General features: G+C 36.0%; 1 protein-coding gene across 1 annotated transcript in view; it reads right to left on the bottom strand.

Annotated features, from left to right (window-relative positions):
• DDI1 (ubiquitin family protein) overlaps positions 1 to 15,812 on the bottom strand; it is a 73,993-nt gene that overhangs the window by 26,781 nt on the left and 31,400 nt on the right. Inside the window, exons 5-8 of the mRNA XM_089792066.1 lie at positions 3,765 to 3,881; positions 3,257 to 3,322; positions 2,330 to 2,392; positions 2,206 to 2,250 (exon numbers count right to left, since the gene is read on the bottom strand). Of these exons, the coding sequence (XP_089648192.1) occupies positions 2,206 to 2,250; positions 2,330 to 2,392; positions 3,257 to 3,322; positions 3,765 to 3,881 (291 nt within the window). The remainder of the gene's footprint in view (positions 1 to 2,205; positions 2,251 to 2,329; positions 2,393 to 3,256; positions 3,323 to 3,764; positions 3,882 to 15,812) is intronic.

Genomic DNA, 15,812 nt, shown 5'->3' on the forward strand with positions numbered 1-15,812 from the left:
TTTCTGCTGCATCAGATTTATGTCACGTGTTCTTCTCTGTCTCCTAATTCTAGATTTGTACTTTTGAGTTTGCTTCCAATTCTGTTTTTGTCTGTTTATGTTACTACCTCTTGTCAATTCTGCATCATTTTACCTACATTTTGCATTTTTATATCAAATCACATTCAATCATATCAGACACAAAAAGAGAAAATTCAAAATAAGACACATAAAATCTAGCTCTCCTTTACGATTGAAGTTGGATCTTATTGAGTATTTCCAGATGAAAAGTGGAAACAGTGATTACAGAAGTTCTCTGTTTATATTTACATTTTAACCCACACTTCCCCACGTTTCATTTTGGTGAACGACACTGCTTACATTTTGCATAATTTTAATTTAGAGTTCTCAAATTTGATTTTTATTTATAGATACTACACAATCTGATTGGTTTGCACTTTCACATTTGGTTATACTACTAATCAGATACATTTATCAAAATCATTTCACGAAATTAGGCTAGTTTTATTTCATATTGCTTGTATTGATTCAATGTATTTTGATGTGTTGCATGATGAGGATTTCAAGGACGTTCATGACATTTGCTTCATTTCTAAAAGCTTTCATAAACATTGTATCTTGCTATACGGTGATATTTCCAAATATATTCATGGCAAGTTTTGTTTTCACAAAAGATTTAGGTGATGGTTCATGTTGCAGCTTAAGTAACCTCCTTGCAAATGATGTTGAGATGAATTATGTGTGCCCTCCTAGGGTTTCCCTTATCTGTGAGGAAAACATTAATACCTTCATCAACAATCTCTCTACTACAGATGAAGTATAGAAGAGTAATGATGGTTCCTCTTCCTATAAGAATGCTTTTTTACATGAGGAACATGCTTTAAACATTGACAATACAACCGTCAACACATCTATAGACTTAGTCACTTAGATGCTACCTTACTCTCTTATAGAGCTATCTTGAAGGACCCAGGCAGAGTTTACACGGATTTTGAGTGAATTGGCATGTGCACGGCAGAACCTGGGAGGAATTTGACCATTTTCGTTCAATTTTTCTAACTTTTTAAAAGATTTTTTTGGTCAATTCGACCCTCCAACCCTAAAATAGACCACTGAAAAGGCCAAAAAGGTAATGAGGCTAAAATAGACCTAGTGATAATGAGGCTGCTCCTGGGGGCTGAGATTGCTAGTACCAATGTCAGTGGCATTGTTTGTGCTTCTCATTTACCACTGCTCAAGGATGATAATATGTTTGATGATTTTTTATGATATTTAATCAGTGATGACTGATTGTTAATGTTGATATTAGTAATTTGAACTGAAACAATGATATGGTGCTGTTATTGGTATTATGCTACGTTATTTAGACAAAAACATTAATATATATGGTGGTGTATTTTGCTATGCTTCTATACCATTAGCATAGTGGTGTATGAACTTATTTGCTGGATGTGTGTGTGTGTGTTTGTAATGAATCCAAACCCACCCCAAAATAATTTTGAAGGAATCCCTACCTGAACCAGGACCGGCAACTTAGTTTGCTAGATTACAGATTAGATTATTGTTATTAAATCCTATTTCAAAAGGGGAGCATTACATTATATTACTAGATTAGGCTAGGTTGCATGGGTATGTGTACCCACACCCCTAGGATGTGTACCCACGTACCCAAGGACCGGGTACACGTACCAGGTACTCAAGTGACAGCATCATAGCTAAGGACCTTGATTAAGATTTCTAATTTTTGTTTTGGTTTTTTGTTTGCATATCTGCTTGTTGTTTATCAAGCTTAATTCAATAGGTAATCAGTTTGAAACTTTGAAACAATACTGATTAACAATAAGCTTTATCACTGTTCAAGTTAAAAGTTTATCTTTTGCAATGTCATTGTTATATGATTTATGATCTTCTTGTTCATGTTTAAAGTCTGCCTTCTCTGTTATGCATCTAAAAATTTGTCATATATTATTATTACAAACATAGTGCAAATCTGAAACTGAAAACAATACATTTGTAAACTTGATCACTGTTCTTTTTTTTAAAAACCATTGTTGACTCATTATTTCATTTTTTTTTAATATAGTTATATTAAAAAAAAGGTTTGACGTGTCCAAGTACCCCTGTCCCCTATTTTGAAATATAGCCATACCTGTACCCTAGTTAACTCATGAATTTAAAATTACAGAAAATATAAGTTCAAAATACCTTTAAGGGAGTACCATTGACCTCCATGTCAACATACAACATAACCTGAAGCACATATGAAAAAGCCATAAGATTTTTCATAATATTCTCTCCATTGGAAATGACAATAAAGAATTTCACATACCACCCGTGCAAATGATTCTGGATTATGCTCCAATGCATTCTCCCAATTTTCATCAACATTCCTCTGAAATGGAATACTAATTTTGTTAGATATTCCTACTTGCATTGTGTCTTCATTCGCATGATTTCTTAAAGCAAATAAATGCTGAAGAAGATCAACAATGGATTAGAGACACAAATTGATGCTTTTACAATAAGTTGGCCATTGGATTTGACAAAATATATGAAATATATTGCACTTCAGAACCAAAATTATATTAAAGATGCATCATTTCTTTGATTCTAGTCATTTTATTATTCGGAAATATTCTTGAACTGTCTTGATTAGTAATTTCACAATGCTTCAGAAACAAATAGGAGTTTCAGTGATATATTTTCAATACAGACTATAAAATAGATGATCAAATCAATTATACATCAAAGATCATTGTGTATCAATAAAATTTTCATTTACAGAAAATAGATTTATAGAAAACATCAGAAGATGATCATGGAAATGATTCAATTACATAGAAATACTTATCCAAGGTCTTTTGAAGAAACTATGGACAAATATGCATATAAATCATATAATCTGTACTACATTTCTTTAAGAAATGTCTGTAATGCGCCTCTCCTATAGACTCATTTCTGGGGTCCTATTGGGTTCAGTAAAAATGGCCAGATTTCAAACATTAAATACAGGCAGACCCTGAAGCTCCAAGAAATCAGTACTTCAGTTAGATCATTGTGGTCTGTTGATTTTTCTTTAAGGATGCATATACATTTCAGTAAGGTAAATTAACTAAATCAACCATTTAACTCACACTGTTATCGATAATGTATTCAACATGCTATTTATGAGAAGTATTAGCCATATATAACAAAATATATAGTTTATGCTTCTATGATTCTTCTATAATCTGCACTGTGATCAAATTATTCATACTTGTCGAATCATTTCTTCAATCTTCCGTTGTGCATCAATATCAAAAGGATCAGCATTAAGAAGTGCCTGCCACATACAAAGCCCTTATAGAATTAGAAAAGAAAAAAGAGACGGTAACTTAAACAAGCAAAACTCTGTATGTCTCAAGCTGAAGGTTACAATTAATATAAGACTGATTACAGATTGCTACACATTCTAAGTAAATATCAAAATCAAAAGAGGATTTTTCATGATAAAACAAATTCTTCTACAAACAGAGAAACAAACAATCAGTATCCTGTTTAAGCAACGTCACTTATTTAATTCATCTACAAGAATACATGGAAACTTGAAATGAATTCATTGAGCACAATAAGCACTACCATGGAAAATCTAAATGCCAAAGCAAGCAAAGAATTAATTTTTCCACCGGGAAAACCTTCATTCAGACAGGAAAAGCGTAGAAGTTCAATGATAGAAAGAATAAGTAGAATGTGCAAGGTCAATAAAGAATAAAAAATTCACTTACTAATTCTTCCTGTTGTATACGTTGTTGCTGCAACCTTTCTTGATGGCGTCTTCTAAGAATGTTTTGAAAAGCATCTAAGTTATCCCCGAGAATAGCCTCTGTGAATTCTGGATCTTTCTGCAAGATTTCAAATTTAAAATGGGAACTGAAATTAACTAAATAAAATTTCTTTTGAAATGCAATGCAAGGAAGGCTCTGGGACTTAACTTCCCACTTCAGAGCTGCTTTCAACTATAAATTAGAGATCAATGACATTTTCCTTAACAAAATGCCATACACAAACCAAAGAATGCAAAATCTCTATACAGCTGATGCAGTATGTGCATAGTATCTTGGGATTTAACTTTCAAGGAGTAAGATTTTAGAAATGGCATTATAGGCTGAATAAAAATGCCCCCAAACTGACCCAGATGAGAACACTTCTCTCAGTTCTCTGTGATAAGTCTAACACTAGAAACAGCATTTAAAAAGTGCTGAATTCAACAACAAGAAGAAACAAAGTGTAGCTTTACATTATTCAAAGACCTTACAAAAATTGATTTGGAATAATTTTAAGCCTCTCGATCAAATAAACATATAGTAATTTATTTATGGAAGTAAATTGTATCTTGAAATTAATGTTGATTAGACAATTCCATGACAGGCAAAAAATGATTACCAAATGTGGGGCAGTTAATTAGCCCAGCAAACTACTAAGTTCAACACTGCATGGGAAAATTGTGAAAATAATAATTAAGATTGATTCATATCTACAATCATGAAATTATAATCAAAATCAATACAGTCCAAGCATAATAGCTGCTAGCAGTAATAGAGAAAAACTGTAAGGCATCAATTATACAGGCTGGTCTGCAACATACACAGCCTATTTAGAAGACCTCTAACCACAAAAGGAATCCAATGCCGACCCAGCTTCAACTACCTTCGTCCTCCATATTAATTGAGAAGAAACATTACCCAACTTTTCTTAAAATTTTAATATATCCCTGGCTTCTTCTCATGAACAATCATCCACTGTGGAAAGGATGAAGGACTACAACTGCTAGTTTAAAGTACACTTTTTTGCATTCAAGAGGAAGGAATAAATCGCACTTAAATTCATCAAAGATTGTTAAGTCATGGGCATGGACTGTTAACTGCCACATTATCTTTTGATCCACTTTGATATAAGCCATGTGCACTCCATAAGGAGGGGTCAGAGGTTCAAATCCGCAAGAGAGTAGGCTTCTAAACCTTGTTGAACAATGTTTAAATAAATGGAAAATAATCCTCTTATGGCCTTCCGTAAGGAGAGCCCACACCAAAGCAGTATCCTGATTCTCATTGACCTAAAACATTACCTTTAGGGTCCGTTTGGTTCGTGGAATTGTAGAAATCGAGATTTCTATAAATCTCAAAGTAGCTGAAACAAGAATTTGCAAATTTTCAAAATGATTTTTGGAATTTTAGAAGAACAGTTTGGTTCACCTGGAAGATGAGTGGGAAGATACATTTTCAGCATTTGATTCCTCAAATTGAAATTGGAATTAGGATGTTTTTTTTAGTTGAAAATTCCTGAATCTTTAAAACTTCACATATCTGAGTTAACCTTCGGCAACAAATGCCATGTACATTAGCTGATTGAATCCTATTAATCTCCAAATTAGAGGGAGATTTTAGCTTTCAAGTTTCCATTCATTTCAATACCAAATGCTAAACTCGTCTATTTCTATTTCGAGCTCATCTTCTTCATTTCCACAGATGGAGCTCACATTGTCTGCAACATTTTCTGGCAGTTTTGTTACATGCTGTGACAGAAGTGGATTTGAAGTTGAATGAGGATGTGTGCGAGGGAAGAAGAAAGGTGTGCCCCCATTACTCGAGCACGCACTGCAGCGGTGGAGAAAAACAACAGAAGTAGATCTACACCTCCTAAGCGGACTGCCCAGGACGAGAATCGCCGCGGGAATGCTCAGCCTTACAATAAGGCGAGCTGTAGTAGGGGATGTGACGAACACTGTGCTCGCAATGCCGGTTGATTTCATCAAAGCTCTCTTTAAACTAAAGCAATATGAAGAGGCGCAGAGACTTTCTGTTTGAAATGGTAGAAAAAACATTAGATAAACAGTGTTGTAGCTGACAAATTTCAAAAAACCATAAAATGTAATTTTTTACACTCCTCAAAAAAGTGTAACCGGAATACAATTTTCAGTCCCAGGTAGCTAGAGGGAAGAGTGATAACCTGATTTTGAGGTAAAACTAGATTTTGGGAATTCTAATTCCATTTTGCCTTTCTGGACACAAACGCAAAATTTTCCAAATCCGGTCTAATTCCACAAACCAAACGGACCCTTATCTTATTATCCATCCATCTTCTCCAAAAGGACAATGCTTTTTCCTTTTCTCTTGTTGCACCATGCATATTTTCAGTGAAATAACTCCATATACTAAGTATATTACTCATTGTATTTTCTGCATTACCAGCAATATTGTATTCAGTGTTTTTAACAGTTTAACCTTGATTGTGCAGAATGGAGGTATGCTAGCTGATACAAAAATCAGGAGCATATCAAATTCAGAAAAGTGAACTTCTCTGGCTAAGCGCTGATTTTGTTGGGTTTTAGTTCTAATTGTGAATAATGACCATTCTGTTAACTTCTAGGTGTTTATTTCGTAATGTTCAGGTATCATTTTTTTTCTTATCAGTAATATCTAAGGTACTCGATTTTGTACCTGGTACCCTGGGTCTTGGTCCTATTCATCCTGGATCCGGGTCCAAAAACAAAATGTTGTGGGTTTGGGTAGGGTCCAGCCCACAGCCTGTGGGTTTGACCTGCCAAATGCAAGCAGAACCCAACAAGTACTTGCCAATCAGTGCAAGAACCCGGGAGGAATTTGGGGTTTTTTTAACAGAGTTTTTTAAATTTTTTGACTTTTTAAGTTAACTCAACCACCTAACTGTAAAAATTGACCGCTATAAAGACTAAAAGGTGAAACTTATCTCATTTGTGCATTTGTGAATGCAAAACAAAACTTATTGCTACATTGCCGAACTCTCATGTTTGCTTGCCATTGCTCAAGGAGTGTTGAAGGGTAATTGTTGCAGGCTCTAAGCTGGTTTGTGAGCTATTTCTACGTGGTTGCAAGTGTTCAGAACTCCTCAAATACATTGAAGAGGAAGATTTCTACAAAAGGGGTAGGTTTTTGTTCTTTTTGTTCTTTTTATATTTCTTTCAAAAATAAATTACAAAATGAAATGAACTCTCTTGTTTTAGTTTATTTTTCAAATTCATTTTTGGTTGTGTATGTTGTTTATAGATTCATAGAATGGCAAGTGCTTCTAGCTTAGGGAACTTCCAATTCAAAACAGACTCAAACTTTCCACTATGGAAATATTTGGAAACGGTGCAACAACTACCCGGTGGTGGAGGCTACACATGGACTTGTAGCCATTGCAAAGAGCAATATAAGAGTTGGAGTTTTAGCCAGAAAGCAGATGAAGCAGCTGGGAAAGCAGTTCCCCATCCTTTGGAAAAGTCTAAAAAGGAATGAAAGCCCCTATGGCATCAATTTCCAATCAAGAACACATAGAGGGCCATCTATTCTTGCATATTCCTCAAGAACTAGTGTCAAATATGAGAGCAAAGGGGCCCTTGAAAATGGCATTTCACAATGAGGGTAAAGACATTGTCGAGAAAGACATAGCTAGATGCATCTGTGCAAATGGACGGGCATTTAATGTTGTCCACTCGCTGCATTGGCAAAAAATGTTGAGATCAATCAATGAGGCTCCAAAGGGGTTCAAGGGCCTTGGTTATGAGAAGGTGTGCACCACCTTATTAGACAAAGGTGAATATGTAGGTGATACCTTGAGGCCCATTAGGAATTTCTGGATTGAAATAGGCGTGTCCATAGTATCTGATGGATGGGAAGATGCAAGAAATTGTCCTTTGATCAATGTTACTGTAGTGTCCACGAGAGGTGCAATGTTTTTACAGAAATGGATTATGAAGAGCACGTGAAGGACAGTCTATTTATTGCCAACGTTCTTTCCAATCCATTGAGCAAGTTGTCACTCGAAGTTTTGCTAAAGTGATAACAAAAAATGCAATAAACTGTAAAGAGCACTATGATCACATTTTTTGGATACCTTGTGTTTTCCACTAGCTCAACCTAATGCTGCAAAAAAATGGGACCATTTTCAAAGGATCGAACAAATGTATGCTGAAACCCAAGATATCCAATGATTATAAGTTATAACCAACCAACATATGCTGCAAGGCACATTTAAAGAATTCTCAAGATCGGAGCTCTTGAAGGTAAGTTCAATTAGTTAAAATTTAAAAATCTTTAGCAAACTTCCTACGTTTTTAATCTAATTTATTATCATTTTGATTTTGAAATAGATAGTTGGGACTCATTTTGCCTCCAACACAAAAAATTTGAGACGCCTTGTAAAGGTTGGTGAGGCATTGTTTAAAATGGTAGTTAATCATAATTGACTCATCACCACAATGAAGCCACCAATTGACCTCATATCCAACTGCTCCTCTGCATATATTATTAACCCTCTCAACCTTGACTTCTAAATCTGATGATAATAGAGGGGTTGTCTTGTTGTGGAGAATATGGAGGCAATCTTATGGTACAAGGGCAGTTGCCATTATGGATATGATACTAAATGCCTCTTGCTGGGATCATGTTAAGTACCTCATCAGATTTACTAACCCTATATTGAACATGATAAGATTAACTAACATGGATAGACCTTAGTTCAGGGAGGTATATGATGGCATTAACTCTATGATTGAGGATGTGAAAAAAACCTAAGAAACATTCTTCAAGGAACTATAGAAAATCATTCTAGAAAGGTGGAACAAAATAACTACACCTTCGCATCTCCTTGCCTTTGCATTGAGCCACAAGTGCTATAGTCAATTGGTCGTTAATGACAATAGCAGTAGAATTGCCCCATAGAGAGATCCCAAAGTTGCTCAAGGGTACAAGGCTGCTCTCTATAGACTCTTTCCTGAAAAAACATACAACCTACTATAATGTTTGAATTCATGAGTTCCACAAGCACAAATGATTGTGATCTTGACACTCTTGCAGACAAGCATAATTTTGAAGCTCATAAATGGTGGTACTTCCATGGAGAAGCATACAAGCACGAAACACCTACAACCTATGGCCATCAAAATTTTATCACAAGTTCTTAACTCTTAAAATTTTAATTTCTAAATTCTTGTTGATGAAAATTGAATTTAGATTTAGAAGTTTTATTCATAATTGTTAAAAATTGAAAATCTTGATATGTTGTTAGTTCATCATCATCTGAGAGGAATTGGAGCACATACTCCTTGCAATCTATGAAGTGCAACAGACTACACTCCAAGAATATGAAAGACTTGGTCTATGTGCATTCAAACTTGAGGCTCCTAATACACAAAGAAAATACATTCCAAAAAGAGGAAACAATGGAGTGGGCTGTTGAACCAGAGTGTGCATGATTTAATTGCCCACCATGGTGCATTTGGAGTTGATAATAACCATGAGCTATCTAGTGATCACAAGGCTGATCCTAAGGCTGAGATTTCTATTACCGATCGCAATGGAACTATTTGTGCTTCTAATTTACCACAAGAGGATGATTATATATTTGATGATAATTGATAAACGACAGCTAATTGTAAACAGTTGAAATTTATTTTAATAGAAACATTGATATGGTGGTGTATTTTGACATTTTGCTATGTTATATGGAATAAAACATTAATATATATGGTGTTGCGTTTTGCTATGTTACTTTACACTGTATTATGAACTTATTTCTGCTGCATATCTGTATATATTTTTTATTTTTTATTTGTTTTGAACAGACAAACAGTCAAACCCAAACTCAAACCTGGACAGGCAACTTAGATTATTTTTTCCAAAATGTTTTTTTTCTAAGAGTAATAGCATTCCTTTTATTAGAAGCAAATCCTTTCAATGCTTTGACCTTGACTGGCAGAATGGAGGTATGTAAACCGATAGAAAGATCATGTTCATATCAATTTCATAAGAATAGGAATTCTCATGCTTAATGCTGATTTGATGGGTTCCAATTCTACATATTAATGAACATTGAGTAGTGATCCTTGAGCTAACAATTTTGCAATGTTCACTAATTGTTAGTCAAACTATTTACGATTTTTAATTTTAGTTTTTTTCTTGTATAAATCTACTCTAGGTTACCTATACTTTTACAGTCCCATTGGCGTATTTGATCATCTGACAAATTCTTCTTTCTATCAAGTTTCTCCGCATACATCAGTTAGAACTAGCTATAAAGTATCTATTCTAGTAGTACATCTGCTCCTCTGTAGACTTGTGCAATGTCCCTTTTGTCTACCCCCAAGTAGCTGTACTTATACAATCCCATTGACATGTTTGGCCGGCTGATATATCTTCTTTTATAGGACTCTTGTTTCTCCCTGCTCTGTTGTCTAGATTCTATATTCAAAGTATATATTCTTCTAATATATTTTCCTTTTTGCTTCTTTCAGCTTCCAAAGAGGTGACTCTTAAATCTAGAAATAGCAACACATCAGTTTTACGTTGATTAAGTTTCCTTTCTACATATTGTCTACTTTGTATAAGGCTAGATTTTTTATTCTAGGATTCCTAAGTTCCTAGTTCTTTTAAGATGAACTAGCACCTGCTATAATGTCACATCTCCTAGTTTTCTGAATGTCTTCCTCACAAATCAGAAACTCATATAATTATTGCTTCTAATAGGGCCACAATGACTATTAGATTTATTTCCAGCTATTTGGATGTTATCCCTGTTCCATTAGTCATTATTTTGATATTCAATGCTTGTTCCTGCCATCCATCTTTTCTTTTTGTGTCTCTGTGTGCTTGCTACTATAAGTCTATGACAATAGTGTCATTCCCTCTATTTCTGATAACTGCTAACCGTACTTCACTCACTTCCTTATTCTTTCTTGATAACTCTGTATGTGAATGACAGTTTGTACGTCCTTATCGTCCATCTGTGCTGATTTGTTTTAAAACAGAAAAGGAATGGGCCGCTTCAAAATGCACTGCTTTGACTGATGTGCCCTTCATTTATCTATCATAAGCTTCCAGACTGTTATTGTAGTTATTTTTTAAAGCTAGTTTGTTAATTCTTCCTTCATCTTGTCTTGTTCTGTTTGATGTGTTTTACCTGTGTTTCTTTTCTTGGTAAATTTCTTCCACTTCATTTCTATCAGACATTCATGTTGCTCAAGATTTCTGCACCTTGATGGTACCTTCCATAATCTGTTGGTTGGGATTATAGGTAATTTCATGTGTACACTATCCAGCATTTGCATTTATTTCCCATGTTATCCTAGGTAGTTTCATACATCATCTACCTAGCATTAGCTCTTTTAGATCACTACCAGCACACATTCTCATCTAAATTATACCCATTTTTGAATAAGTATTTCCAAGGTAATCTTTGCTCTATTATTGGTGACTTATTACTCTTTTTTGACTGCAACAAAGAGCATATTTAGACTTGGTGTCCATATTGCTGTCAATTTCTGCACTTGAATAGTAATTTCTGTAATATGTCGGTCATGCCCATGCCATCCTGATTAAATTCACAAGAACAATATCGGACATAAACTTATTTTAGATCCATGTCAGCACAATTCCTCATAACTTGACTATTTTTAGAAGAGGTAATTCTGGGGCACCTATGAATCTAAATCAATGTTTTTCCTTAGGAGGACAAATTCTTGTTTCCATTTTCTGTGAAGGATATTAGAATTTTGAAACTGATTCAGTTATCTGATATGGTCACTCACTAACTTGCAGGATAAGTTTCCATCTTCTTACATGCTCTGCAAAACTCTCGATAGATTGTCTCTAGAGATTTATAATGAGCATTGTTTTGACAAACTATGTATGTCACTGGTGTTAGAGTGGAGTGTTCGTTGCACCAAAAGACCGATCTGTTAGTGCTTGATACAACCACTCAACTTATAGTACACAGAAGGTAGTTAAGCCCTTGTCATGAATCCCAAGGGGAGTGCTGAACATTTTGCCAACAATTTCCTCTCAGCGTTACCTGAGGGTCTAAGGATTTGAACATATGACTAAGTTCTAATCCTACTTGTTACACTAGGGTTGCCATTGCACCAAAAGACCAATCTGTCAGTGCCCAATACAACCACTCAACTTTTAGTACACATGAGGCAATTAAGCCCTTATCACAAATTCCAAGGGGAGAACATTTTGACAACAACTAGAAGGAACCAGAGTATTGCCTTCTATCCATTGGACGCTACCACATTGTCAGTCTTTAATTCAAAACTAGAAAAATTCTACTAATATTACTTCGTTCAAATTAGCCCTACTATTCTATGGCCTTCCGCTATCTCCTATAGGGTGGGAGGGCCTATCATTCAATAGCTAGGCACTCAATAGCTATAGAAAGGTCAAAGCAATACCACAAAGATTTGCACAAAAGAAAAATAATGGAAACCACATCGAAAAGAAATCGAACTTCTGAATCACCTGGTGACACAGTGCAAGGCAGGAGAATCCCCAAAGGAGATGTCCTAACCCCCAACTAACAACCACACAGCGGAAACACAACAACAAAACAACAATAATGCAAGATATGATACCAAATCACAACTCTTTATTAAAAGATATAACTGATTATATGCAATATGCCCGACTGTAAGGCCTTCCGGGTTAGGGCCAAATACAAACAGCAATTACAAAATCAGTTCATTCCCCAACTCAATGCCTAAAAGACTCCACGAGACCCCTACTTATACCCAACTAAGCCACAAGTCAACCCAGTTTATTACAAACAAAATTAAATCCCTTACATTTAATATAGGTCGAGCCACAAGTCGGCCACAACACAAATTAAATAATCCATAAATGAATTAAATGCCATAAGTCGGCTCACAGACAACTCGGCACCAACAAAAACCGAGACCATGCCGAGCGTCAATGAAACAAAGCCGAGCACCAGTAAACCCCAAGCCATGCCGAGCAACCAAGACCATGCCGAGCAAACAAAGACTATGCCGAGCTGCCAGACCATGTTGAGCAACAACGACCATGCCGAGCTGCCAGACCATGCTGAGCAACACAATACTTAACCAAAACCCATCGAAAATGTAGGATTGCAAGCAAGCCTAAGATGCTCCTGCATCACCTAGCATGCCATTAGTTATAAACTAATAGGCTATAGAACTTGCATTTATTTGTCAAGCTTATGGTTTTTGTAGCCATAAGTTGTGTGTTTTTTCCGGCCATAAAACACATCTAAGAGTACTTTTGCAGGAAAATGTACAACAGTTTATTGACCAAAAATAGTTTTCCTAGGTTTTACTTGTTTGCTTCATTGTGATTAATTGTTCCTAATATTTTTATGCAGGTGGACAAAATTTACCAAATAAATTGTTACAAAGTAAAGTTTTTTCGAGCACTAGCTTGAGAATTGATTTTAACAATACCAAACTTGTACTTGAGCACTAGTTTCGAATGGATTTAACAATGTCAAACTTGTACCAAGCAAAACAAGAGTGTTACATCCCTTCTTTGTGACCGTTTTATTTTATAACTATGTTAACTAATTCATGTGGAGTGTGATGATAACGGTTTAATGGTTTTCAGCTATTGGAAAGTGAGAGCAACCTAAAAGAGATATCAGCTCAACTACATGAAGTCAAGGATTGGATCCATGATACAATCCAAGAGGGGCGAAATTTCTTTCCCGCCTTGATCTCGACATTTCAGTCATTAGTGGTTGTTAGAAACAAATTCAGAGTATTTGAAGAGGAGTGGAAGGATTTCCTTCCAATCAAGGATTTGGCTATTCCCAGGCTACAGGCGTTCATTGGGCTACCAGAGAAATATTTGGAAAGGGTCAAGTTGGTTGATGAAGGAGGACTGAGTATGGTAGAATCTTGGTTTGTTGCCTTGACTACCAGATTGAGAACACTCGAGGAGATACAATTGATTTCAACCATGATGAGCGACGTTGGGGCGACACTTGATTTTGAGGACATCAGAGAAGAGGACATCAATGAGACAGGGCTTGGATCGAGATTGGACGAGTTGGAAAAGATTGCTATCAAGAAGAAACATTTGGGCACCCTTTCCTCCCTCTATGCCTTTATTCGATTTGCAAAAGAGTATGAGAAGGACCATGAGAAGACACTACAAGCATCAAGCAACATGATGAAATCGGCTGAGCTCAAGATAAAGCATACACCTTGCCCTCCTATGGAGGAAGTTAACGAAAGGCTAGCTAGGTTCATTGCCTTAGCTAGAAGAGTGAAAGAAAAAGGGAGATTTATATTAGAAGATCATTTGATGTAAGCCCAAGTGGCAATTTCTCTTTCTTCTAGGGTAGGACAAGTGTCTAATTCTGATTGGCCACCATTTTTGTGCCTTCTCATTGGTTGCCACTTTTCCTTTTTTTTGTTGGTCCATTGATGAGGTGGCGTCTTCTCATTGGCCGATGGGGTGGCAACCCTAATTAGGGTTTCTAGGATCCAATCTGGATCGTTGATTTTGCCTCTTAATCTCTACTGTTGGTTGTAAATTTTGGCCTCTATATAAGACCATTTGCTCTCATTTGTAAGGGTCGGAGAAAATTGTTGCTAAGATAATGCCAAAATCGCTATTTCTTTCTCATTGTTGTGACTTGCATGGTGATTAAGAGCCTTTGGTATTATTGCATGGTTTATACTTCCAAATAGTTAGAATAAAATTTATTTTCAAGTTAAAGAGTAAAGTAGATGGATAGTTGCTTGGTAGCATTAGTAGATGTTTGATAGGGATCAATAATAGGCCACTAGCATCTTAGCCGCTGGTTAGGGAGCCTTGCGTGGTAAACTAGTTCTCTTTTCCTTTGAATCATTGCATCTATGGAGGCGGAGCCGCTGGTTAACTTCCATTAGATTCGATCCTATCCATTTGCTAATCTTCCCATTCATAGGGGTAGGAGTAGAGTAGCAAGTAGTTTAGGAGTTAGAATTTTGAAGAGGAAAGTTAGAAAGGCATAAGTCATAAGAACCATTCACCCTCCATCACCATCACCATCAACATTATCCATCACCTCGCTTATTTCACAAACCCGCCACCATCTCCATCATCCCACCAAAGCCCAAGTCATCCTCAAAAATTTGCATAAGGCCGCCTACGTGATTACCAACGAATCACATCGATAAAACTGAGTTAGTATCCACAGGTGTAAGGAACATTGGAATTATTCTCATGTCTCCATGAGTATTAACTTTTCAAGAGAGGAATTGTGTGTTTGATACTCCGTATCAGATATTCAATTGCTAATGTGTTATATAGTGGTAACAAAACTCACATCAACATTATCTGGTGCTAGAAGGAGGGCCTGAAAATTTATTTTGAGGATTTGTTGGCAGTCAACTATGAAGAAGAATGGTGCTTCCCACATCAAATCAACCTAAAGCAACTTGGGGTACACTTCAAGATCATATTGTAGCCAGTTTGAACTCAATTGCTTGGGAGGAGAGTGAAAGTACTAGAGAGTATCTGGACACCGTTGACGTATTGAATCAAGGAGAGAAAGCTAGAGCTATTGAGAAGAGAATCCAAAAGAGGTTGGAACGTCAAAGAGAATTGGAAAGGAAGCTTGAAAGAGAAAGGTGTTAGTGAACAGATTGTCCTTCAAGGAAATGCGTGCAAATATGACCCTGAATGCCTAAGTGAAAGGACTAATCAACACCAACAGTTGGATAGGTTATCATGGAATTGATAACCTTCCTCTGAATTTTATCGAGTACAACTCCCCGTGTGAGATATTCAATGAATCAAATGTGAATGCTTTTAACCAAAAAGCACAAAAGGATATCAACCATCTATCCGTAAATACAGCGTAGATGCGAAAGCCTGAAATACTGCATGAAAAGAAGTGGTAAATGATACAAAGCCCATTCATCCCGACATATTACAAAGGACAAAGTTAAGAAACACATTATCCATCTTCTTCAGAAAGTGCAGAAATAAAGATATGGAGATATAACAGCA

This window comes from Cupressus sempervirens, chromosome 1 (assembly GCF_028749045.1).
Source record: "Cupressus sempervirens isolate cs-2001-9-10 chromosome 1, ASM2874904v1, whole genome shotgun sequence".
NCBI classification, from domain to species: Eukaryota; Viridiplantae; Streptophyta; class Pinopsida; order Cupressales; family Cupressaceae; genus Cupressus; species Cupressus sempervirens.